This window comes from Engraulis encrasicolus, chromosome 2, assembly GCF_034702125.1.
Source record: "Engraulis encrasicolus isolate BLACKSEA-1 chromosome 2, IST_EnEncr_1.0, whole genome shotgun sequence".
NCBI lineage: Eukaryota > Metazoa > Chordata > Actinopteri > Clupeiformes > Engraulidae > Engraulis > Engraulis encrasicolus.
In genome coordinates, this window is record NC_085858.1 from 7,774,183 (window position 1) to 7,801,306 (window position 27,124).

General features: G+C 42.8%; 1 protein-coding gene across 1 annotated transcript; it reads left to right on the forward strand.

Annotated features, from left to right (window-relative positions):
• Positions 1-464: 464 nt before the first annotated feature.
• Positions 465-26,537, forward strand: LOC134467291 (sterile alpha motif domain-containing protein 9-like). The gene is made up of 3 exons (XM_063221195.1): positions 465-545; positions 21,786-21,840; positions 21,930-26,537. The coding sequence occupies exons 2-3, from the start codon at positions 21,837-21,839 to the stop codon at positions 26,531-26,533; spliced, it is 4,608 nt and encodes a 1,535-aa protein (XP_063077265.1). The 5' UTR covers positions 465-545; positions 21,786-21,836; the 3' UTR covers positions 26,534-26,537.
• Positions 26,538-27,124: the final 587 nt, after the last annotated feature.

Below are 27,124 nucleotides of genomic sequence, written 5' to 3' on the forward strand. Positions count from 1 at the left end.
TAATATCAGGTGAAATATGAGCTCTTTTTATGTGGTATATTCTGTAGTCTAATGACTGGCCAGACAACGCCCTTGTGATTGTGTTTAGACAAGCTCCGCCTCAGTATTGAATTCCTTTTCTCCTACTGCTACTGAAGATCAAAAAGCAAAAGTGAATGTAGTAAAAACTGGCCTCACTTAATTAAAGAATAATTAGTACTTTAAGAATGTTTTTTTAATATTTATAGCAACATGGATAGAACTCTTGCTGTAGTCATTGAGGATAAGATTTTAAAAATACAGTACCTCCCAATGACCTTTGGTTGACTGTTGTGATTTGCAACTTCAACGCTAGATGGCACAAACCAGCTCTTCTGTGGAGTTTGATGAAGCGTGATACCTGTGTGTTTATGCTCAATTGTCTTTTAACCTTGTCAGTTTTTTATTTGGGAAATGTTCTCTATTTTGCAGAAGTTCAGTGGCCTGCCTGCAACATCTGTGCTTGGTGGAAAGCAGCATAAGAATTTTGCGCCCTGGAGGCACAGGCCTACCCCTCCGCTACCAATGTAAGACAACCATCTGTAGGATACAGTATAAGCTCTGCCTCATTTCTGAAATTTCATTGATTACAACTCTGTACCCCCTTAATGCATGACCTTCCACCAGTGGAAAGCTGTAACGGTCACTGATAAAAACATTTACTACCATAGTCCACATTACGTAGCCTACAACACTATGAGACTGCACAGAGCCTTAAGTAATACATTATGACTTGGTCTTTGTCAGTCTGGTCTGGTAACAGCTAATTTATAACAGACCCCCTCGTCATGTTTTCTCATGACATGCCGTCGTAGGTTTAAATCAAGAATCTTTACTCACAGAGAGTATGTCCCCACATTCTTCCTTATGCTCAATATCTTCCTTTAACTTTTTGACATAAATTTTGCATTTATACGACGTATCACCTTGCTTTTCGAAGTAGCCCACTTCACAAACCACATCTTCAGACCTTGCTACCCCCGCGGGCACACGTGACTCAAAGAGCGAGAAAGCACCGGGGTCAGAGGCTGCGGCTTGTGCAATACATATTCTTTAAGGATTAAAAACTGTTGGCCCGCAACTGTTTTTCAATTCTATAAAATGTTGAAAAATCACACTCAAATCAAATAAATGTTATTTTACAAATTTTATAATCCAATTTTTTAAATTTAAGCTGTGACACTTCTGAGCGAACTTGAGCGAAGCAAAATCCTCGCCCCGGCCTTTGAATTGAAAAACGCTCTGCGTGCTAACCATATTTCTTGCGTTCTGCTCTATCGCTCGCTCCCCACTCCGCTCCGTTCACATGCTCTGTAGGGGACGAATTAATTTTCAGCATATCTGAAGGCTCCATGGGACATGTCTAATGCAATGATACACCTATGCCGTTATAAGTGCAGGCAAGGGGGATCTGGTTTATTGTAACTTCAATTAATAGACCATTTTCGAAGCCTACGTCATCACTGACTGCGTGTGCGCGCATTGTTGACTTAAAACAAAGCCGCTGGAGTGCTAAAACACTGAAGAGAGAAGCTGTGTGTACAGTTGTACCAATAGAGATTCTGAAAAAAAAGTTTTGCGCTATTCCGAGAGGGATAGGCCATTCCTTAAGAATAGGAGACGTTTGTGGTTTCAAGTAATTAAACGTAGCCTACCAACTGGACTGAGGACTTTCTATGATCGTAATCCCAGTTAATAATTGCACTTTGATCTGGTAGTTGGACCCTGTTAGGTGTAATCTTCTGCAATACTCGGACAAACTGCTCCGCTTTCCGCCATGGTCGATTCTGCTCCGACAATGTGCGTGCAGCTTGTTTATGTCACATCTGTGTACAAACAGTAAATGGGTCTGTAGCATTCAGAAGTCTTCGGATCTCCCAATTTTTCCAGACCAAATGCTCAAAGAGAGTTGCAGTTGCAATAGCGAGGCTACTGTTTTTATTGACTCCCCATAGATTGTACTCTTTAAAGGTGCACTGTGCTAGCCTGGTCCTGACCATCCCATAATACTACCATTTCATTTCGTATTCATGGTCTGGAGGTTGTGTGATCTGACGCGATTGCAGGAAGCAGGAAGTTTACACTCAGTTATGGCTTGAAATAATTGGACAGCTCTCACCCAATCGCCGGCAGTTGCTGAACAACAGCAAAGCGCAGACCAATGGCTCTGGTTCAGAGGTTTACGTCATCGTCACGAGCATCCTCCCCCTTTCGCCCCCACGTGGGGCCCTTATTGGCTATTTTCTTGGGAGGATTGGCCGGCCAAATCCTGCCGCTGAAATCGCTCCCCAGAAACAAACCCCAGACCAGTACGGAGCCAAGTGTCTTGATGGAAGTACGCAGGATGGTGCGCGAGGCTGGCACTGTGCAGGAAATGGTCAAAAAAGGTACTGCAGCTATGCTGCTCATTGAAACTGGGTTGCCTATTGCCAAATTTGATATTTTCATGAAAGTTTACTAAGTAATAAACTAATATTTTCTAGTATGGCCCAAGTACAGTCATTTTTGCAGCTAAAAATGTCTAGTTCTGGACATTGAAAATGGACCATGGAGAAGATCCCCTTTTCATATATGAAAAGTGCAATTTTCCCATTCATAATGAATACTTAGAATTTGATGGTGGTGGTAAGTATTCATGAAAAAGGTAACATTAGTGAATGGGTAGAATGAATTCTGGAAATAAACAACTAAAAATCTTACACAGTGCACCTTTAAAGGTAGAGCAAGTTTTTTAGTAGTTTATGTCTAGAATTTGTGCTTCACATTCACAAAAGATATATTTTTCATGAATAACACCATCAGTTTCTTATTCATTAAGACTGGAAAAATGACAGTTTTCATTAATTTAAAAGTGGATCTCTGTGACCACCATTTTGAATGTCCAGTCACAGATACTTGAAAGTATTAGCAAAAACATGTCCCAGCAATAAAAGAGCTGATTCTGTTGAAAATCAATTACATTTTCATGAACTAGAAGCACTCAGAGAGCGCAGACCTCCGCCAAGGAAGCTGCTTGATAGAACATTTGACTATGTTACACCCTAAGTCTTTCTGCCTTCTTTTTGTGGAGTCCCCGCAATTCAATTTCTGGTCACTAGGGGCGTCTAGATATATAGGCCAGCAATGGTGAAGAATCGTTTAAAAAGTCCTGGTCCTGGTTCTGGTTCATGATCCGGATCACCAACTGAATTTATTCACTTGTTCCTTGGGTCATACTAACGACTCCAGAAAGTTTCGTCCAAATCAGTTGATTAGTTTTTGAGTTATCCTGCTGACAGAATCTTTCCAAAAGTCCTGGTTCCGGTCCGTGATCCAGATCACCATCAGAATTTAATCACTTGTTCCTTGGGTCATTAGCAACAACACAGTGACGTGCGGTCAACTTTATGGCTGGTGAGGCACTGACTTTTCCAATATCAAATTTATCAAATAGGCCTTCCGATAAGTTTCATATGCCATAGCTTTCTTAACATAAGTTAGGCCTACATAATAAAACATGCTGCATTTCCGTAGAGTGTGCTAAATGCTATTAGATCTCTCACTCACACACACACACACACACACACACACACACACACACACACACACACAGGATTCAAACAGTGGTTTCACATAAACCACACTGCACCAATGTGGACAAACAGGAGCGTCACGGCAGAGGGAGAGGAGACGAGGAGAGAAGAGGAGAGGTGAGGAGAGAAGAGGAGAGGAGAGGAGAGGAGGAGAGAAGAGGAGAGGAGGGGAGAGGAGAGGAGGAGAGAAGAGGAGAGGAGAGAGCAGGAGAGGAGAGGAGAGGAGAGGAGAGGAGATGGAGAGGAGAGGAGAAGAGAGAAGAGGAGAGGAGAGGAGATGAGAAAGAGAGGAGAGGAGAGGAGTGGAGAGGAGAGAAGAGAGGAGAGGGGGGAGAGGAAAGGAGAGGGGAGGAGAGGAGAGGAGGGGAGAGGAGAGGAGGGGAGAGGAGAGGAGAGGATGAGAGAAGAGGAGAGGAGAGGAGAGGAAAGGAGGAGAGAAGAGGAGAGGAGAGGAGAGAGGAGGAGAGAAGAGGAGATGAGAGGAGAAGTGAGGAGAGGAGAGAGGAGGAGAGGAGGGGAGATGGAGAGGAGAAGAGAGAAGAGGAGAGGAGATGAGAAAAGAGAGGAGTGGAGAGGAGAGAAGAGAGGAGAGGGGGGAGAGGAAAGGAGAGGGGAGGAGAGGAGAGGAGAGGAGAGGAGGAGAGAAGAGGAGAGGAGAAGAGAGAAGAGGAGAGGAGATGAGAAAAGAGAGGAGAGGAGTGGAGAGGAGAGAAGAGAGGAGAGGGGGGAGAGGAAAGGAGAGGGGAGGAGGGGAGAGGAGAGGAGGAGAGAAGAGAGGAGGAGAAGAGAGAAGAGGAGAGGAGAGGAGAGGAGAGGAGAGGAGAGGAGGGGAGTAGTGAAGAGTGTAAGCTCCTTCAAAGCCCACTGCTCTCACACACACAGGATTCAAACAGTGGTCTCACATAAACCACATCACGGCGGATGCTCAATGAAAGACACACACACACACACAGGATTCAAAACATGGTGTCATATCATTGACAGTAAATAGATAATTTACTATTTACTCTCAATGTGTCATATAGACCGCTGAGCACCACGGCGAACAAACTGGTGTGATAACTTTTGTGTTAAGCACCGGATTATCGTGCAAATGTAGGCCTACATCTACTTGTACGAGGCTACGACATTTAAACAGAGATTACTACACAAGCTTCGATATGGTCACCAAATATTTTGGGACTGTCATTTATGTTATGCCTACACTTTGGAATTAGATCAGAGTCTTGTAGTTACACGGGTATATTTGATTTACCTCAACGGTGCCCTGTACTCAACTTTACAAACAGTTACAGGGCACATGCGAATCCTGTTCAGATCACAAAAGCTACCACCACACCAGAAAGAATCACGGCGGATTCACTATCTCCCCAAGGGTCTCACAAACACAGGCTTCACACACATAGGAATTTAAACACTGATCTTACCTTTAGCTCGTACATCAGGTCCATGCGCCGCTCTTTTCCTTCACTTTGGAGTTGCGCATGCTAACGTTACTTTAGCCGGTGCTGTTCATCCAAAGCCACATCTATTCGAGACGCACCAAACGTCCAAAGCAATTTGGCATTGAATATGAATATGAGTAGCCGCGAGGATTTGTGTTTCGTGAGGCTCCTTAGTCCTTAGTAAATTGTTAAGTCGTAAAATCCCATGCGAATGGTCTTCCACACATTCTCGCCGGTTGCAAACAAGACACAGGGGGAACAAAAAAAATAGTTTCTGTTGTACCACTCACTTTGAAATGATTGGGTAGTTATAATCTTCTGATCGGTCATCTGCAGTAGCAAACCCTTCAGCTCTGTCGGTCCTCCATTCTTTATCACATATTTTCCCCTTGGAAATCCAACTTTGAGAATGCTCTTAGTTTCGTTATGAAATCCACTTGTAGCAGTCAAAGAGAACAAGCTAGCCAACAACACCGACTGACAGTATTGTGAACTTCAGATTCGCTATGACGTAACTGGCCAGCAATACTCTCAACACCAGAAGGAGTCTGCGGCCAGGCTACTGCTGGCCTCACCGCTGTACCTTTCAGTGGGCGTTATGCCAAAGCGTTCAGAGTAAAGAAATGATAATCACACGTAGAAAATAGTAAAAAATTATCAGGAAATGAGGGCACACCATACATACTTCTATTAAGTGTATAAAAACGTTTAATACAATATTACCAGGTTGCATTCACAGAACGAGCAAAATGGCGCATGCGCTGAAGCTTATTAACGAGGTATTGCGCAATCCGGGGGTGAGGCAAATTCAGAGTTGCCCCAAATGCGGCGTATTCGGAGGAATTTGACATGAAATGGGCAAATATTACGATTTTGGCCACAAAAATGATTGAGAACGAGTGAAACAGTTTAAACACTGCTCAAATGGTAGTTATGGTGCAGATGCTAGAAAACAATAGCTGTTATTGTAACTATTATTCACATTTACTGCATCTCATCATTATCATCTGGAGCTGGTGAGGCCGTGCCTCCCCTGCCGTATTGGAGTGCACGTGCCTGCAACAACTCCAGAAAGTTTCGTCAAATTCAGTTGATTAGTTTTTGAGTTATGCTTCCAAAAGTCCTGGTTCCAGTCCTTGATCCGGATCACCACCAGAATTTAAACATTTGTTCCTTGGGTCATTAGCAACAACTCCAGAAAGTCTCATCAAATTCCGTTGATTAGTTTTTGAGTTATGCTGCTGACAGAATCTTTCCAAAAGTCCTGGTTCCGGTCTGTGATCCGGATCACCACCAGAATTTAATCACTTCCTTGGGTCATTAGCAACAACTCCAGAAAGTTTTGTCAAATTCAGTTGATTTGTTTTTGAGTTATGCTGCTGACAAACAACCAAACAGACAGACAAACAGACAGACAAACCAACGCGACCGAAAACATTACCTCCTTGGCGGAGGCAACAAAATGAATCCAGGTAATGACCAAGGGGTCTGTTACACAAATGTTCAGTTGTTTGAAATATTTAAGTGTAACAGTGTTACTTTTCATAGCTATACACCTGTCCACACCCTAGTTTTGAACAGAGTTGTATAAAGAAGCTTAGAAGTAGTCTTGCAGTTGTAACACTATGTTCTACTATGTAATATCGCGGTAGTGTAATTACATTTGTGCGACTCGAGTACGTCTACTTCTACTTTATAGGCCTACAACTCTGTTTTTTTATTTGGGTAATGTTTATTATTTTGCAGGAGTTCAGAGTGGCCTGCTTCATCAGTGATTTGTAGAAGAATTTTGGGCCCTGGAGGCATAGACCTCATCAATGTAAGACAATACGCGCAGGTAGGCTATGCACTCATTTCATCTAAATGTCTTTGTCTGTATGCCTGCAGCATTGGTGAAGGTTGTTTGTGAACATTCTCATTCATCCAGATGTACGTAATTATATAATAGCTATTCCCAGGTCTGACTACTTGGAGTACTTATCTAATTGGCCTATATGAAAGCTCTATGAACAGACAGATAGTTCACTCGCAAATTTTACCAACACAGTAGAACCTTGGTGTGAGTTGTAGCCTACCAGACGTTAATCATTTGCACATGATACAAGGTGTACAGGAAATGACACCATTTCTGCCATTATAGGATATGCTCACCATGCTAGTTAAATATTTGTAGGCCACAAAGTACAGAGACAATGTTGGCATTTTTGTAATATCAGGTGAAATATGAGCTCTTTTTATGTGGTATATTCTGTAGTCTAATGACTGGCCAGACAACGCCCTTGTGATTGTGTTTAGACAAGCTCCGCCTCAGTATTGAATTCCTTTTCTCCTACTGCTACTGAAGATCAAAAAGCAAATGTGAATATGGATGTAGTTAAAACTGGCCCCATTTAATAGCAACACCATTGGATAGAACTCTTACTGTAGTCATTGAGGATAAGATTTTTAAAATACAGTACCTCCTAATGACCTCTGGTTGACTGTTGTCATTTGCAACTTCAACGCTTGATTGCACAAACCAGCTCTTCTGTCAAGATGAAGTGTGATACCTGTGTGTTTAAGCTCAATTGTCTTTGTGTAACCCCTCTTATTTATCTGCGTTGTGGTTGATGATTGCATGCAAATGACGAGGAGACGTGGGAACCATGCAGCAAACATACAATCTCGTTGGGACTCGGGCAGTGTGGGTCTGCATACATGCATGATGTGCTGGCTCTCAATCTTTTAAAACTCGAGCGCACATTAATGAACAAAGTTTGTATAAAAGTATTAACAAGTAAATGCATGTACCTGGGACAGAAACATACAATCTCGTTGGGACTCGAACAGTGCGGGTCTGCATACATGCACGATGCTAATGGAGAGACATTGGTGTATTAGCTATCTGCACATGTTATATCAAAACTTCGCGAAAACACATTCATGTTAACATTACTAACATTATAAAGTTCGGCAGCAGCATCTGCGAAGTGACAGACACACTCTACTAGTCAGTGCTGGTTCAGAACATTAACTAATGCATAAATAATTAGATATATCCACGCACTGTGTCCGTATACAACTTACCGCTGGCTCTCAATCTTTTAAAACTGGGGGAAAGAGAGTCGCGGTTCCCTGCATAGGGGGCAGTATTGGACCATTATACCATCAGTATGTGAATACAAGTGTGCAAGTGGAAGAACCAAAGGCTATCCCGTTACATTTTAACCTTGTCAGTTTTTTAATTTGGGAAATGTTCTCTATTTTGCAGAAGTTCAGTGGCCTGCCTGCAACATCTGTGTTTGGTGGAAAGCAGCATAAGAATTTTGCGCCCTGGAGGCACAGGCCTACCCCTCGGCTACCAATGTAAGACAACCATCTGTAGGATACAGTATTGCCCCTCTATCTAGTGGCATGCATGAGAACTCAATGTGTTGTACGGTTTGACGGCAATGACTCACAGAAGCAGATGTGTGCTTCTCCATCCTGAAGAAGAAAAGCCTTTGAGATAAAAAACAGCTTATTTCAGTCCAGATTAATTTCATTTTCCTTTTGAAAAGTCAGCTTTGTGCCACTTAATTTTTCAGCACTATAATGCTCTATTGCCCATGTGATAAATAAATAGATTCGTTGTTGGTGGTAAATGAAAGTAGCTTCATGATTAATTCCTGTGTATTGAACTCAAACCTCATGTCTAAAGTCCAAATATTCACTGGCATATGCTAATAGAAGTCTTTAGAATAGACTAGATGCTAATGATTTTAAAAGAATGTCCGTACAGCACCTTTGATAGCATTGTGTGAATTGTAGCAAGCTCTTAGCAGCATTGCAACATTACAGTGACTGGATTTTAGTATGTAAGTAACTCTTTAATGTGCAGTCTGAGTTCAGACTTAAAGTATTGATGGGAAATTTGAAATTACATAAAAACACAGATGGTAGAAAATAATTTGATTAACCGTCAGACACCTAAGCATTCATTTCCTTTCACCCTAATTTTACTAAGTCTCTGATGCAGAAACTTTTAAGTTCATTTCTGAGAATTCTGTAGAAACGTTGAAAATCTGCAATAGTGGGCTTCAGTGAAACACTTATCTTTATCTTCTCACATCACTAATGATTCTCACATACACAAGAGGCTAGGTATTGCCTCTGGTTTGATAACATATCATGTCTAGAAAAAACAATTGGAGATTTCACTTGTTCTCCACAGAGGCCCAGAACTTATCAAGTTGGTGAGGAATGGGTGTTTGTCCGTTCATGCCAATGATGTCAATGGCTGTTGTTGAGTTGGTGCGCCGCATGTGTTCACCTTCCTTCAATGACATCTCAATGTATGGATGGATGAGCTCTGGATGTCACCAGAGGGATATTGCTGAGTTGATGATGGCATTGATGACAGCGCCTAAATTCTGCCAGAGACATCTGACGGAGCTTTGACATGAAGTCTACCCGAACATGAGGGTAATAAGTAGACTCAGAGCTTCATTGGGTGAGATTAAGGTGAGGCTCAATTTCACTGACAAGCTTTGACTTGTTAACAACCAACGGAAGGTCACCATCTAACAGGGGTGATGCTGAAAGGACATCATGAGATCTGCTGAATACTCATGCCCCGTTCCTCAGCAATGTCCATTCTCCTATGTGCCTCAGCTATGTCTTTAGATGAGACCAACTTCTGCTCCTTTACGACGACTGCTGGTGTCTTCTATGGTTGATCTTTTTACTGTAAAAGATTCCTTTTTGAAACAGTTCCACTTATCTTATGTTCGTGAGAACTAACCTATCCTGCCTGTATAAGCTGAAGACAAGCTTGCAAGCAAGCTTTGCAGACGGTTGTGCAGGCTAGGTGCGACAACCTGGTTGCTGAGCAGATTGTGCAGTGGAGCGGGCGCATTAACTGGTCACTGAGTATGGATTCTGCGGATCCACCACAAATTCTAGAAACAATGACACATTTCGGTTGAATGTATGGCGCGGAGTGGTGCTCAGTGCATGTTGGAGGTGGCATTCTGTCTGCTTCAAAGTGGTGTTGTTGGTGAGAAAGTTGAGGGCATCTGTGATCATTCTAATCTGATGGAAAGAGCTCAAACTTTGCTATAACAGAACTAGCCATGGCGATCCTGCACAACCCACTGACCTACAGAAAAGCAACGGTACAGCTCAGAATGTGTTAACACTAGAACCTTGATTTGTTCAAGATACCATGATCCATAACATAGGTAATTAATGCAGTTACGTACTGCAAAGATTGGCATAGGACGTTATGGTAGCCACATATTGATTTATTTTCCTTCTCTTTCAGAGACAACAGCATTTTTAATGATGGCCGCCAAATCCAGCCAAACTTCAAAGAATTGGCAGAGCTCTGACTTGTCTTGATTCAAGCTCTCCACTTGCTCAATCAAGGCCTCAAACTCATATTCTGGGCAACTGAAGCCAGTGAAGTGTGCAATGCCTGTACCTGTGCAAGCACTGGATAGTCTGCTTTGTCCTTGTGAGGCCGGAATACCTCCCACTGGAGAGACATGCATCAATGCATCATCCAGGCCAGAACCTTGAGGCAATTTTCCCCTGATATCTGAGAATAACACGCGTCCAATAGAAAGGGCCAATACAGTGGAAGAGATCCTTGAAGTGTGAAGGTTTCATAACACCAAATTGCCATTGATGCCTGGTTCATCTGTCTGCGAACACTGGAAGTTGGATAGGCAGTGTCTGACAGTCGCACACTCAGAAATGGGTCTTGGTATTATAGGAAGGAAGCCAGCACGCATCATTGGCACAACAGCAGATGAGACAAGTGTGTGTACAGCAGCCTGCATCAAAAGGTCTCCTCCTGACACACCAGAGCGAATCAGGCTGATCAAGCATTCATGCTTTCCTGATAAACCTTTTGCAGTTGCAACATGCAGTAATGTTGCTTGCTTGTTTTCAGGATGCAGCAGCATGTCTGGTGGTAGGGCAGGTCGAACCACTGGCTTTGCATGATCAGGTACCTCTTGGCATGGTAAATTCCTCTGCAGTATATCACCAGCTTGGCTTAATTCTGTGCCCGACACTGGAGACTCTTGAAGGTGTCTGTTCACCGAAGCATCTTGAAACAGTAATAAGGCTGCATAGTGTGAACTCTTGGTACCAGAAAGTGATGATTTGTCAGCATAATCAGAGTTGGATACCTGCCAATGTGTAATCCTCCCTTGTAAAAGTGCTAGGTATGGTTTTCTGTCGGTTTTTCGAGCATTCCACAACATAGCTAGCAAGAAGACTGGTCAGATCTGATTGTCTGGTAGCTTGAACATGAACCAATCCTGTGAAAAGTTGCGAGAAGATTCTTGATGTGAAGGCTTTTGCTGTGGGAAGCATCATATGCAATGGTGTTTGCCTTATTCCGCTTTGAATGTAATGCACAAGCATTTGAAAGAGGCAGTGAAGTTGTGTACTCTTGGGATGTCTGACACACTTCTCCTCTTCTAGTGGGGGCTCCTCTCTGTGTTGACTGTTACAGTGCATGTATGTCCTGTCTTCTGACTGTGTGGAAATGTTAGATTTACATTTATAGTGGCTGTTCCTTATTCTTAATAATGACCTAACTGGCAAGCACATGGCCAATTTCTTCAGAATAGGGAAAAGACCTGGAACATGACCTTGACCTTGACCTTTTAAGAACTATACTGACTCTATCCTGACACAAAATAATCATAGTAATATCAGCAAATAACTCCTCATACCATAATTGAGAATTTGTTTCTCATTTTTACAATGAAAGTCTATTGACATTCTTCAGAATAGCAAATTTGACCTTGGCAATGACCTTTTAAGGTCACAATCACACATTCTCCTCATGTAATTGTCAGAAATGATTTCCTCTCCAAAAATTGGTCAGAATTGATGTATGACATGTGTATAAACAGTTTAAAAGTAAAAAACACAGGTTTTTGTCATAGGCAATGGCGGCCATATTTGGCGGCCATACTAGCCCCGTTTATACTGCGGGCCATTGGCCCAGGAACTTAGGCCCAGGAACTTGAGCCCTGGGCTTTAAGCCCAGGGCCAGAGTTCCTGACCCGTTTATACTGCGTAGGCCTGTATCTAAGGGCCAACGTAGAGGCCATAGAAACAGATGTTGCAACATTCCAAGACAAGTACGTAACAAGTAAACAAACAAACAAATATGGAGCCATTTCAGATAACTACCCTTATTTTACTAGTAATTGCCCTCACACGTAGGGTGATGACATCTCGTCGCCTTCAACATGAGGAGAATGAACGGCGATTGAGATACAGACTTATTGCAAGAGGGATCCGGTTTAAACGGATGGTGAAATTGAGGAGGCTGCGACATATGGTATGCTACACAGCTGGAAATCACAGCTGATTCTCGTAGCTACGACTTACGTATATAGCCTACAATACTGAGTAGTGTAGCACTGATATCACACATTTCCCGTCTAAGGCGGTTTTATAATTAGGCTACTGTAAGAACTGCACTGACCTTTTTTTTCATCACATAAGCGATTCCATACTTTGCAATAGGCTACAGGTGTTTGTACGCAGACACTTGACTGGCAACTGCTACACGAAGCTTTCACAGCTAACATTGCATTTACGAAAAGACAAGTATGCTGTTAGTATCAGTGGCGGACTTAGCAATTTGGGGGCCTAAGGCGAATTTAACTAGGGGGCCTATCGGCCCATTTCATATCACATTTTTTTTTTACATAAACTCTCTTTTTCGTTTTTTTTTTAAATCACGATTTTCCATTAAAAAAATAATTACAAAAAAAAACAGGCAATCTTGGGCTACAACCCTTTCTGGACAGATTTCAATGAAAATTTGCAACTTCTCATGCAAAAATTGAACAAACTGAAATGTGAAATTTTCTGTAATCCCACTTTCACTTTGATATGAGAGGAGAGTGATTTCCCCCCTCACTGAAGTGTTATTTCATATGTCCATGCTTGCTGTCACCTATTTGAAGTGACGTTGGTTTGGGATTTCATGGAGGATTTTGAAATGCTGCTGTGGGGAGTAGACAGTAGTAGGATAAGCGACAGGTGGACACTGTTTTCTGACAGAACAGCGGTTTGCAGGTATTTGGCGTTTTCAGGTGGATATTGTCTTCGTGGATGTTACAGACATCCCAACTTTCAAAAACTAATCAAGGAGATATTTACTAAATAAACCGAAAAGTGCGCTCTCTGTCAAGCGGTCGCCTTGACCCAAAGCCTTCCTGAACACTGACAGACCCATTGAGAAGAGACACGCGTGCAGTCAGGTTAAACAGAAAAGCCTTCATGCTCCCCCCTCGCGTGCCTGTGAAATCTAATCGAAGTAGCCAATTCCGCGGAGCTCAATGCGCAAGTTGCCATCTTGCCTGCACTTCTCATATGTTGGATGTTGGATTTCATGGGAGACTTTTAAATGTCGCTGTGGGAAGTAGACAGAGTAGGCGACAGGTGCACACTCTTTTCTGACAGAACAGCGGTTTGCAGGCATTTGGCGTTTTCAGGTGGATATTGTCCTCGTGGATGTTAGCCTAGACATTACAACTTTCCAAAACTAATCAAGGAGATATTTACTGAATAAACCGAAAAGCGCGCTCTCTGTCAAACGGTCGCCCTGACCCAAGCCTGCCTGAACAGACCCATTGAGAAGAGACACGCGTGCAGTCAGGTTAAACAGAAACACAGTTCACGCTCCCCTCGCTCGCGTGCCCGTGGCATGTAATCGAAGTAGCAAATTCCGCGCTCAATGCGCGAGTTGCCATCTTGCCTGCACTTCTCATAGCCTATGTTGTAGGCTATGTTGGATATCATGGTAGACTTTTAAATGTCGCTGTGGGAAGTTCACAGAGTAGGCGACAGGTGCACACTCTTTTCTGACAGAACAGCGGTTTGTAGGCGCTTGCCTTTTCACGTGGATATTGTCTTCGGGACGTTATAGACACCCTAAGTTCCAAAAACTAATCAAGGAGACATTTACTACATAAACCAAAAGACGCGCTCTCTGTCAAGCTGTCGCCCGAACAAACCCTTTGAAGATGTGCATGCACAAGATAAACAGAAACACAGCCTTCACTCTCCCTGCGCTCCTGCGCCTGAGAAGTCTATTCGAAGTATCGAGTAACCTACTCCACGCTATGCGCCAGTTGCTTTCTTGCCTGCATTCCTTTCTTGCTCAACTTCTCATAGCATTGTCAAAAAAAATCAGGGGGTTGCCGGTGTTAGGGCTGTTGTTTTCTTCTATGGGTGTTAATTGTTTCTTTTAAGTGGTGACGCTGCGTTTAGTCTAACAACACTGAACATAGCAAACGCTGTCTGCAAACGTCTTGTGCCTTCCTATTTTTTGTGCTCCGCTTGATGTTACTGACCATGAAGAGTTTGTTGAGTGTGGCGCTTGACTGTTATCCTCCTTATCTGAAGACGTGGTTGTGTGAATGTTTAGGAACTCGCCTGGCGCACATGGCACGCAAGGATGGAATAGTCCATTTTAACACGAAAGAGAGGGTGTGCACAGAATCTGTATTTTTTTGTAATGTATTGTGTTGTTCTTGTTTCCAATTTAAACATACAAAATTCATTATTTATGAAAATCACCATTAATCTGTGAATTACTGTCCAAAGGGGCACAATTACCAGCTATAGGCCCATGTGAAATTTGCAAAGGGGACAGAGGGGGGCCCCTACAGCTGGAGACTAAGCTGGGGGCCCAAGGCGGTTTATTATTATTATTAGTATTGTTATCACGACGGTGCAATCACCAGTCCACTCACTCTGAAACACTACGGGAAGTAAACACGCATGTCTCCTTGTAGCTCATACAACTAAATCTGTTAGGCTACAGCTTTTACTTTAGCGCCCCCCCTGTGGAATAGTCGTAATTACAATTTAGGCTAAGAAATCATTACATGAATGTTATTTTAGAAGCAGTGTTCTACACAATTACAAATGATTACCGTAATAATTCGTCATCAATAACTGATTATATTAATTATTCTAAGTAGGCCTAAACTATAGGCTTTGCATGATGAATAGGCCTAGGCTACAGTCTAAGTAAACCCCTTTATATTGCAGGTCTTTTCCAAAGCTCTTAGACCCAGATCCATCCAGTCCCTTCGGAGGTCAGACAACTGGTGGACAGATATAGCATGTAATTTTTCCGAGGCAGAATGGATACAGAACTTTCGCCTCTCAAGATCAACCTACTATTACATCTGCACATCCATCGGCCAGTCCATCGCAAGGCGAAATACATCTTTCCGGCTAGCCATCCCTATGGAGAAAAGAGTCGCTATTGCCATATTTCAGATGGCCAGTACATCTGAGTATCGTGTGGTTGCATGTTTATTTGGAGTGAGCCGGGCGACAGTGTGTGTGTGCCTTAAGGAATTTTGTAGAGAGGTCATAAAGCAATGAATGCCCAAGTTCATACGATTGCCTACAGCCTCAGAGCTGGAGTCCCATGCCAGCTACTCTGAGGAGAGGTGGGGCCTTCCACAGTGTGTGGGGGCCATTGATGACTCCCACATCCCAATTGTGAGGCCCAAAAAGTATGCAAGGGATTACAACAACAGGAAGGGGTGGCACTCCGTTGTTTTACAAGCAGTTGTAGACGGAAAGGGGCAGTTCTGGGATCTTAATGTGGGTACCCCTGGAAGTGTACACGACTCGAGAATTTTAGGCAGATCTGCTTTTTACCGAACAGCAACAAATGGATACTTCCCAGGGAGGTTAAAGAGGGTAGGGGACATGGACATTGGATACTACATTTTGGGGGACTCTGCCTACCCTATACACAGTTGGCTCCTGAAGCCATATCCCGATAATGGGAGACTGACAGCAGGCCAGCGGCTGTATAATCTCACAACTAGCAGAGCCCGGGCGGTGGTGGAGCACGCCTTTGGGCGTCTGAAAGGGAGGTGGAGGTGCCTCCTGAAACGTAATGACTGTAACATCGAGCTTGTGAAGGACATCACGCTGACAGCCTGTGTGCTTCACAATTTGTGTGAGAGGCACTGTGAGACCTTCGATGTAGAGTGGACAGTTGTAGAGCCAGAGGCCATGTCTGGACCAGTCACAGACCCCCTCTCAGGCCAGGACATCAGAAAGGCCATTATCAAGTATCTCAATAAGGAACTTTGAAGAATAATATTAAATACGTAATACTACTATTAAACATACTGAACATTACTAATTAAATTTACAATTGCAGTTACATTATGGTATTGATGGTCTCTTATTTATAATCAGCATTAAGATTTCTTGAGTAATAGGCCTAAGAGTAATAAGAGTAAGAGTTTACTTTAGATCAATAATAAAATAAAAAGGAGGGCAATTCACAGAACCAATACTAATTTATTTATCTTTCAACACATTAACAAGCTGTGTCAGCACCGACACGATCGCTGTATTCTCCTCCCTCCTTGCAGCCAACTCCATCTCCCTCCTCTTATCTTCTCGGTCCTGCTCCTCCCGACGCAGCGCAGCCTCTCTCTCGTAGAGAGTTTCATCAGTCTCTCGGAAAAAATCTATGAGTTCTTGTGCCGAGGCCGATACCTTCCTTTTTGCTGGAATGACAACATGCAGACATTTAATATATTAGTAATTTACAAGGTTCCCACTGGTGCTTGAATTCCTTGAAAATGCTTGAATTTCAATTAGGTGTTTTCAAGGTTGTAAAAATGCTTGAATTTTTGGTGAAGTGCTTGAAAATGCTTGAAATTTGTGTCAAGGAAAACCGAGTAAGCTCAATAATAGAAATAAAAATGTTCAGGTACATCAAAAATCTGAGGAAGTGAGATGTCAGATGGGATTTTCCATTCCATCGACACCCTAAACTTGATTAGAATGCAGGAAATTCCATCTTAAAAACACAAAATTTTCCACACCCCCTTCCCTCGACCGATTAAAGTACTTGAATTTGTTCATGAAAAAGGTGTGGGAACCCTGAATTTAACATCACTTTACATATTACAAACATCATTGTTGTTGCTATTGTTGCTATAGGCCTTTATACTAGGGTACTCATTTGATACCAGGTCTGGTTCTTGCTGGGATGAGAATGGAGGAGCCACTCACTGGTCCTGATTCTGCTGAACCTATGAAGATATGGTTTTAGTCACTGGGTGCATCCCAATATGTGACCTTGCCTCCTCCACTTGTGCTTGTCTCCTTGTCCCGCCTCCTGGCCCCTCCTCCGTGGAGAAAACGATAAAGTTTCCCAGCTGTCAGCCTCGCCACAACAACTTTTGAGGGACTGTTTTTCATTCACCATCCCAATTGCAAATGAGAAAAAGACATTACAATTGAGCTTTTGCAAGATATTGAAATATAATGCTGTTGTCAGTGATGTCATCATGACGAGAAGCAACTGGAGGAGGCAAGTGCAGGAGGCAAGGTCGCATATTAAAACGCCCTCACTGTCTCCTTAATTTTTATTTTAGTCACAGGGGGGCGATAGCGTACTTTGCATGCTGTGATTTACATGTAGCACAACACATGCCCAGCCCAGCAGCATAAAGCAAAACAGTTGTTTACCTGCTGTCTGTGTAGCAGGTGGTGGAGGGGATGGGCTCATCAGGTCCTCCACTGCATCCCAGTCAATTGTTGTTTCGAAATTATCTGAGAAAGAAGAATGCATTTCGTTTGAATTGTAGTTTGAAAGAGTATTACCAGTATATATGTGTGTTGTGTCCTCTTACGGCACTAGGTGGCATACTAGGACTAAAAGTAGGGCCTACTGTAGCCACTACGGTAACCGTAGACATCAGAAGAAGACAGTACACTGACTATACCAGTCTCGTACCACACTTGCTTCTGCTTACGATGTGATGTTTCATACTATGCTCTTGCTTTAAGTAAAGTTTATACATTTATACACAAAGCCTCTTCCTTGCTACCCACAAAACACAACATTGGTGAGTGAGTGACACAACAATGTGCATAGCCGAGGTCTGTTGCAAACTTTTAGACAGTAATAGTCAGGCTTGTGTTTCGTAATCTTTTGGTTTAGTGTACAGTATTTCATTGACGAGTATCAGGTTAATTCTTACCAAGGAGTGTGTCCTCTCCCGAGTCGTCCAGGGGTGCTGTAGCAGCACTAGAGTTTCTTAGCAGACTTTGGTCATTCCCAGGGCGATGGCCAAGTATCTCGTCCATTGTGTCAAACCACTGAAATTTGGCTCGTCCTGCCCCGCTGCTATTGTTATTGTCCTTTGCGACCCTGTACTGTTGTTTCAACTTTTTAATTTTTTCCCTAATTTGTTTGACATCCCTAATAATACCCACCTTTTTTTAACTCCTCACCAATTGTTCGGTAAATTTCGTCGTTTCGTACAACCCCGTCAAATTGCGCTTGAATCGATCCCTCCCCCCAAACTTGCAGAAGACACCTTATTAGCTCATTCAAAAAGTCGAGAATCCCCAAAAAGCCGACCTAAAACCTCGGGAAAGTGGGAGTGAACATTTGGTGACGCAATGCCAGATAGATAATTATCGAGGTTGATCTCTGGCGGAAGTATAGAACAACGAGTTCCCGAGCTTGTGTTTTGTGTGACGACACACGCATCATCAACATGGCGCCCATGCATGCAACTGACATGTAAACAGTATCATAAAAGCTAAAATATCGTCTTGTAATCACTATCAACAACACCAGTTGATGTCATTCAATTGCAGATGCATATATGACAGCAATGCTGGTCTCTGACTGTTTAATTTAGCTTACTTCAGCTAAAATGATATGTCGTGGGTGTGGAGGCTCAAGTGGAGGTGAAAAAAAGAAAAGAGAACCAAAACAAAACACGCATGATTTCCGATTGTTCCGGGATCAGTGGCATTCATGTGCCAAAGTCCAGAACTTGGTTGTCACGTGAGCAGTGTCGTCAGCTGTCTCGAGAGGTCCCGAGCCCGTGAAGGCGACATATGTCTTCGGTCGACCAGTACATTCTGCTCCCATCACTTGCCATTTTTCGCTCTTAAAATAAACAAAATTAATGCTCAAATTCTTATTTTGTCTGCGTTGTGTGTATGCTAATGGTAGCCAACCGCTTGTGCACGTTTTGTAAGTAGAACGACGGCCTTTGTGACCAGTTCGATGTGACGTGTAAGCACCCGGGTTTAGCCGCTGGCCCAGGTAGCTGAGCAGGAACTGTTACCTAGACAACAGTTCTTGGACTGGCCCGGTTCTGGCCTGGCCCAGACGGTATAAACGGGTGCAGGACCAGGGCTTCAGTTCCTGGGCCTAAGTTCCTGGGTCAATAGCCCGCAGTATAAACGGGGCTATTGTGCAAAACCTGGCACTATGGTGGACGAGACGAACACCTCCGTGATTTTTAATGTCTAGTCCACTAACTCAATTCCAGTGAGAAATGCCCCCAACTCCAAATTGCAAATGGGTCTATACAGCTGGTCCTGGAATATACTATTTTCTCTCCAGGAATGACTGTGGTGTTGGGATATGTAATTTGAGTTACTTTGTAAATCTTGCCATTTGCAATGCAATGGGTTTCTGAGGGTCAAATCACAAAAAACTAATCACAAATCACAAAAAGACTTGTGACTGATTGCTGTTTGACATAATAGGAGACCTAAAACTTAAGGGCGTAGTTATAGGGTGCACTTTAGAAGGGATTCAGTGACAGTGTGGATGTTAGGGTTGCCAAATGTGACCAACGATTACCAACCCAAAAATACGCCTTAAGACTAAGATCCTGCCAGAATTAAACCGAAATCTTGATTTATATGACCACAAATCTACAGAATACTACCTGCCCAAAGCCCTTTTTTAAACCATAGATGACAATCGGAAACCGCTCAATCTGGTAACACTGACGGGAGTCATAAGAACCCGAGAAAATCATTCTCTTTATCTATTCTATAGTGTTTGAGTGTTTTTTTTCTTTGTGTAAGAGCATGCCCCTGTGAAATTCACATGGCTACCCCATTGCCCCCCCCAAGAATAAATGTCTGGTTCAGCCACTATGAGAGTGCACAGGGCCTTTAGTAATACAACGACTTGGACTTTGCCAGTCTGGTAACAGCTATTTTTACTGTGTACTCATTTAGACTCTCACGTGGTGTGAGAGGTATTCACATGTATTCACATGTTCAAAATTATGTGGGTCATTATAATACATGGGATTCTTGCACCTCTTACTCATCTCAGCTAGCAAGGACAGAGTGGAGGCTGCCCTGGGAGCCTCAGCTTGGACTGAAGGTGTCCTCAACGCGAAGCAAAAAAGTGAATTTCCAGCCGATGGTATCCCATTGGGGTTGTTCCTCGTTTATTGCAAAATTGAAGTTTAATATAAAAACTATGTTCACCCTTTTTGCTGTGTGCGTTAAAAGTGCTGGTGTGGCATTTTGGCTGGTCAAACACGGCAACGGTAAGAACCGTGCGTTTTCCCCAGTCCAAGCCTCATCTACCCACTGAATGTGGGCACCTGTAATTATAGGCCAACCTATCCTATCAGCTACGTGACCTACAATAAAAGTGAAGTGCTCCCCCATGTGGCTAAATCTAAAACTACGCTAAAACCTACTTATAGGTGAGAATGAAATGGCTCCTACAGACAGAAACACAGTTTCAATTGAATTTTGTGATTCATGACTAGGCTATGCATTACATTACTATTGTGGTACAACCCTGGCCAACAATTAGGCTATCTGCATATCCTAACTGTGAGCAACATGATGATGGACAAAAAGTGACAACATCAGTTGCATGTCCACATTGTATCCTTCCGTATACCATTGTTGTGTCATATTTTGCTAACCATGGATCCATCAACTGTCAATGGGGAACTGTGTGTCTCTCCAAAGCCCCTTTATTCCGACCTCTCAATAACCGCACGAATAGACCAGCCGCGATAAGAGCGAGGCGAGCGACGGAAGTAATTGACTTTGTATTGAGTCGTACAACAAAAGCGATTCTGGAGACTAGAGGCAATCCGCACGCAGATAGCGACAGTTTGAAGTTGAACTCCTGGCTATGTTATGCTAATGAGCTATGCCGCGGTTCAGCGACAAGGCACCACAGCCAATGACTGTATAGAGGTCAGTAACCACAGCCAATGGGAATGTTGGAATGATTGCGTTCTTCTTTCAACCAACAAACTCTAGTCGCTTCAATCGCTCTTGCTGCACAGAATCGATTCTCTGTCGCTTCAATCGCGTCACAGCTGGTCTATTCGTGAGGTAATACAACACATTTTCTCACATCTCTTTTGAGGTAGGCTATTTTATGGTTGGTAAGTCTAAATACTTCAAAGGGTGTTGTCATAATTTACATCAGCTATAGCAGTTATGTTCAGTCAATGAGGGTGTTTTACTGAAATAGCCTACCTTATTGCTCTTAACTGGGCAGGATTAACTTGATGAACATGTTTTTATAGCCTGGCCCCATTTGGTATTTACCATAATTCCCAGACCACATGAATGCACAATAAATCCTGTTAGAATGTGAAGGCAAGGCCACCAGGTTACTCACGAATTACAGTGCAGGAAAATACAAGGAATGTCTTCAAGTAGGCTAGCCCATCTAATTGACTGGTCGGAGCAACAGGACTTTGGAGAAATGACATGTTATCTTATTTTCATGAAAGCCTGCATTTTAACACGTTCTGAATTATTCCATTATTTCTTATTCATTTGTCTGCATTAGCTACTTTTTCTCCCATGAACACACAAGTGAAAATGCATTGCAGTAGGGAGAACAAAGAGATGCACATGTGTTTGAAGTATTATTAACCAGACTTTTGTTTTGCAGGCACCAAATGATGAGGCAAAGCCAACTGAAGATGGTTCTACAAATTTAATAATGGGTAAGGTTAAACAAATAATTACAGTACAATTGCCCAGAAATTACTGTACATGCATCAGAAGTAACTAATATTTGGCAATTTTGCAACAGAGTTTGAAAACGTTCCCATTGAAAAATGGACAGAGGCCATGGTCAGTGCCTGGCTAAAGTCCATTGGCATAAAAGAAGACTATGTGACCAAGCTGAACGAAGAAGAGGTGAATGGCAAGATTCTTCTGGAAGTAACGGAGGACTTTCTGAAAAAAGAAACTGGAATGAAATCTGGGCCAGCTCTTTTGATCATCAAAAAGAGAAAGGAATTTGTTGAATTGCTTAAGAAGGCCCAAAAGGTCCAAAGGCCTAAAAATCAAGGAGCTTCTAAAAGGGAACACTTCGATGCCAAAAATGTCCCAGAGACAAAGGAAAATCCTCCAGAAGCCAAGGAAACCTCTTCAAGCTCAGAGATTCAATCTGTGTTAGCATCAAAAAAGGACTGTAGACCTAGACCATTTTGCAAAAATGGTATTGATTTTACATATGTCAAGCACAGTGTCCTGCAGCCAGAATCAGGTGTTATTGATCTCATATCTCCTTGCCATGAGTACAAGTCATTTGCTACCGCAGCCACTTTAGACCGCACAAGGCTACAGGCCAAATTTGCCAAAGAGGTCTTGAAATTTGGTGTTGGTTGCATGAATGTAAGATCAAATGGCACCATACATTTTGGTGTAATGGATAGTAGGGATGACTCTGGCTATGTGCATGGTGAGATTATTGGTGTGCCAGTGGCTGAAAAAGACATGTATGTTGATGCCCTTGATCACATTAAGAAAGCCTTTCCCATTGGTGAGCATGCCGAGCATGTGGAACTGTGTATACGGCCACCTGAATTCATTGAGGTTACTGACTTAAAGAACAGCTGTGAAAAGATGTATGTTGTGGAAGTTGACATTGTTCCTGCTATCGATGTTGTAAAGAACAGAGTATATTCTGTTCGTCTACCAAACTTCAGACAGGATACAAACAAGGTTGACTTTGAAAAAGAAGTCATCTACCGCAGGACAGGCTCGAAAACAGAACCAGTTAGTGATCCAAATGAATTCTACCAACGGGTCCGTGACAGGGATGCTCTTCGAGAAAGGGCTGAGCAGACATGTTTTGACAGTAACCCAGAAGTCAGCCAAGACCTCGGTAGAAAACTGACAATGCTCATTACCAGTGGCAAGAAATTCATTGAGAAGGAAAAATGGTATATTCTTGTCACAAACAAATTCGGAGAGCAAGACCTAGGCAGCATAGACTTTCTGTTGAATATGAAGATCTTCAGTGTGTTTGATTTTGATCCTGACTCCAAAGTATCAGGATTGTGCAGTGAATTCTTAAAACACCATGCTGCAAACTTGCACTTCATGCAAGACTACAGAATTCCCACTGGGAAGAGTGTCACTGATTTTTCAAGCCATCTTCATTTATTTGAACAGACAAGTTGGATATTTTGCAATGGACGCAGTGACTTCAAAGGAAATGAGGCTCAGTGTGATGATATGACATGGATCAAAACCAGAATGACTCTGCTTCGAGAATGTGTGTCAGTGATCTGTAAACAGATCTTGCCAAAAGGCACCTTCATTGTGGTGTTTTTACTCACATCTCCTGTTGAGAAACCTCTACTGCACACTTTCTATGAGTTTTTTACTGACATGGAAGGTCATGAAGACATCATATGCATCTCAGAATCAGAAGAAAACTTCTTGAAGTGGCAGAGCTTTGCAGAGGGGTCATGCGGCGCAATCACTGTCAATCACTCAAGTATAGTTGGAATGAAAATGAGTCACATCAATGCAACCCTCAAGCGCATACAGCCGATGACTTCACGCCCTTCAAAACTCCTGCCAGTCTATCGAAAGGGAGAGTGCAACCTTGACACTCGTGAGGAAGAGAGGATGTATTCCCTTGAAATCTTGAGTGTTAACCATTGTGATGAAACCAGCCTTGACTTTGTTGAGGACCAGAAAGAAGCCATTGAAATGCAGTTTTATCATGGAGGAAAAGTTAATTGGTTGAACTTCTGGTTAGCTGACAAGAAGTTTGTCGGGGATATCATCCAAAGGGATGCTTACCATGATATTTCAAGTCTGATCCAAGACAACCTCAAAACAAATGTTGAGCAACTACCAATCTGTTGCCTGAATATAAACCATCATCCAGGAAGTGGTGGTAGTACAGTGGCAAGGCAAGTTCTTTGGAACAACCGAAAAAGCCTACGATGTGCTGTTGTCAAGCCATCATACTCTGCCTCTTTAGTGGCAGAGCATGCCTTCCAGATTCGAGAATATGAAGAGAAAGACATGCAAAATTGTCTCCCAGTTCTCTTACTGTTGGAAGACTGTGACAGAGAGTATGTGGATGATTTGAAGAATGAATTGGAGGCAGCATTCAATACCAAAAAGATCAGACGTGGAACATTGTGCTTCATTTTGCTTACCTGCAGACGATCCCATAACCCAGAAAAAATGTGTAAGGAATCACCATTGGAGAATGTTGCTGTGACTCACAAACTCTCAGATGAAGAAAAGAGACTTTTTGCAACCAAACGTAACATACTTGAGCAAAGCTATCAGCCTGAGTTCATCTTGACTTTTGTATTAATGACGGAGGAATTCAATCACCAGAAAATAGTTGAGTACGTACAACAATTTGTGACACATTTGCTCCAAGGGATTGACCATGACTCAGTGGTGACAAGGCTTATTCGCTATGTTGCACTGCTGAACACCTATGTGCAAAACTCTTTCATCTCTCAGTCCCACTGTGAGGCCTTACTAGCTATACCAATTCACCTTGATAGATTTCGGCAGCATGCCTTTGAGCGATCCCTAAGTGAGCAAGCAAAATTGGTCTTCATACATCTAAGGGATGATAGGACACACATACAATCAGTCAGAATAATCCATCCCTTGGTTGCAAAGGAAATACTACACCAGCTCTTAGGTGAGCAACCTCAAAGTGAGCTGGCACTGAATCTCCTGCAGGAGGATGGGCTTTTTGAGCACAGGTTTGGCAAAGATGACTACATCAAATTTTTGCGAGCCCTATTCATGAGACGAAGCAGAGTAAGCAAAGGTGATGAGTCTGACAGTTTCTTCTCCCCACTCATTGAACATGTACAGGAAAATGAAAGTCCTGAGAAAGCAATTCTGCTTCTTAAAGAGGCATACATACGATTCAACAAAGATGCTTTCTTTGCTCAGCAACTTGCCCGTCTCAGCTATGTCCATGACCTATTTGAAGATGCAAGACAATGGGCAGAAATCGCTGCATCCAAGATGCCGAACAATTCCGATATTTTAGACACCAGAGGCCAGGTGTACAGGAGGTGGTTTGCTGCCAAATCTAAAGCACTTGACAAAGTTAAGAAAACACCAGAAAATACTGTAGATGCCATTGAGACAGCATTGAAGGCACTAGAATGTTTTCAGCTTTGTGAAAAGGCAGCTATTGCAGATGCCGAAACGATGAACAACTCTGGATTTTTTGCTGTAGTAGAAGTGGGATGTAGTTTGCTAAAGCTTATTTTCTCACTTCCAATCTTCTCCTGTAAGTCATCTGGCTATACCACATGCATACAGTACCTGGTGACTGACTTTATCCCTGAACCCGTTAAGAAACCTTGGGAGAATATTCACAGCAAATTGAAAAGCCTGCAGACCTTAATGAGGGATGCCCTGGAGTGGATATCTGATGACTTGAGTTACTTTCAGACTGATGTAAGCACAGATGAAGAAGGGACTTCAGAAAGCTATGAGATGAAAATAAGCCACCCTAAGACTTGGTTGGTGACCAAATCCAATGTGTATGGAAAGTACTTCAGTGATGCCTCTGCTGAAACCCTTAAGAAGCAGTCTCAGTCGAACCCAGACAGCCTGACTCCTTTCATGAAACGGATGCTGATTTATCGTCTCGGTGGGGGCAACATAATAACAATCTTCTCACTTCTCAGTGACCACAAAGACAAAGATTCAGTCAAAATACTTGAGGACATAATCTCATTGTACCCCAGAAATCCACAGAAAGCAAGGCTCGATCAGATGGATCTTTCGAACTACATAGCCACCCACATTGCTCTTAGCTGCCTCTCACCCCAGTCTTCCATGCTATCCAGTCTGACGGATCTTCGGAGATTGACCCAGCAGCTTCCCAGTGAAAAACGGGACTGCTTGTCATGTGCCCTTTACCTCCTCACATTGCTCTTCTGGCCAGAAGATCATGACACGGAGGAAACAAAGAACACTAAATATGAAATTGTTCTTGCTGCAGTAGAATTCCTCAAACGCAGTTACTGGAAGAAAATGAAAGATGTTCCACAGAGAAGGAGGAGGATATTCACCCACTTTTTCCTTGGGAATGGAAACGGCTTTGAGAAGTTTGTGCACAAAACCAAAGTGGAGAAAATCACAAAACTCCTGAGTGTCTCTGAGAAGAAACTGAAGTGGTTTCGTGGCGAGGTGTGGAAAATGCCAGAAATCGCAAAGCTGTTCAAACGTGTAAGTGGCTGGACAGAGGATGGGACAGTGTATATTGAAGGCCCCCGCCAGAAGTTCATTGTGCACGCTCTGAACACAGGCTCAGTGCCTTATGGGAATGAAAATGTCACCTTCTACTTGGGCTTCACCTTCAGAGGGCCAGTGGCCTACAACATTACAGCAAAGTCGTAGTAAACACAGGGATGATGGATCTAGAACTTTAACCCATTTGGTTCCAGAAAAAAAATATTCAGATGCTTGGGAATAGTGTTTGTCAACAGGGACTCTGCAGACTCCGAGGTGGAGGAGGTGAGGGTGGCAGTTGGCGTTGAGGACACAGCTGAGAGGGGGGTGCTGAGGTGCAAATGGGGGCATTAGTCTATTTGATTTTATTTAATACCAAGGGGGCATTGGCAGGCTTATGATGAGGTAAATGGCCATTGGTAGAATGATCACAAAGCATAGTGGCATAATCTCATTGCGTCATTCTGCTACAGCTAGGGACACTTATCTTCATTTGCTGAGTGAATTTTGACACGTCTTTTTCATTGTGTTTCTACTCCATTATGTGGTTCTATTGTTTTGTAGTGTGAGCAGAATACTGCTGCATGTGTGTGAAATTAATTTCTTGCCTTGATTTGTACAGTACGTAATTAATCATGCTTTTGTACATATTTTTTTACATTGTTTAAGTTTGCAGTTTTGATTTGTCTTTTATGATGTGTGGTGCTCCTGTGGTACTGATGCACCTTGAACTGTTTACACTTTGTTTATTTGTTTAAT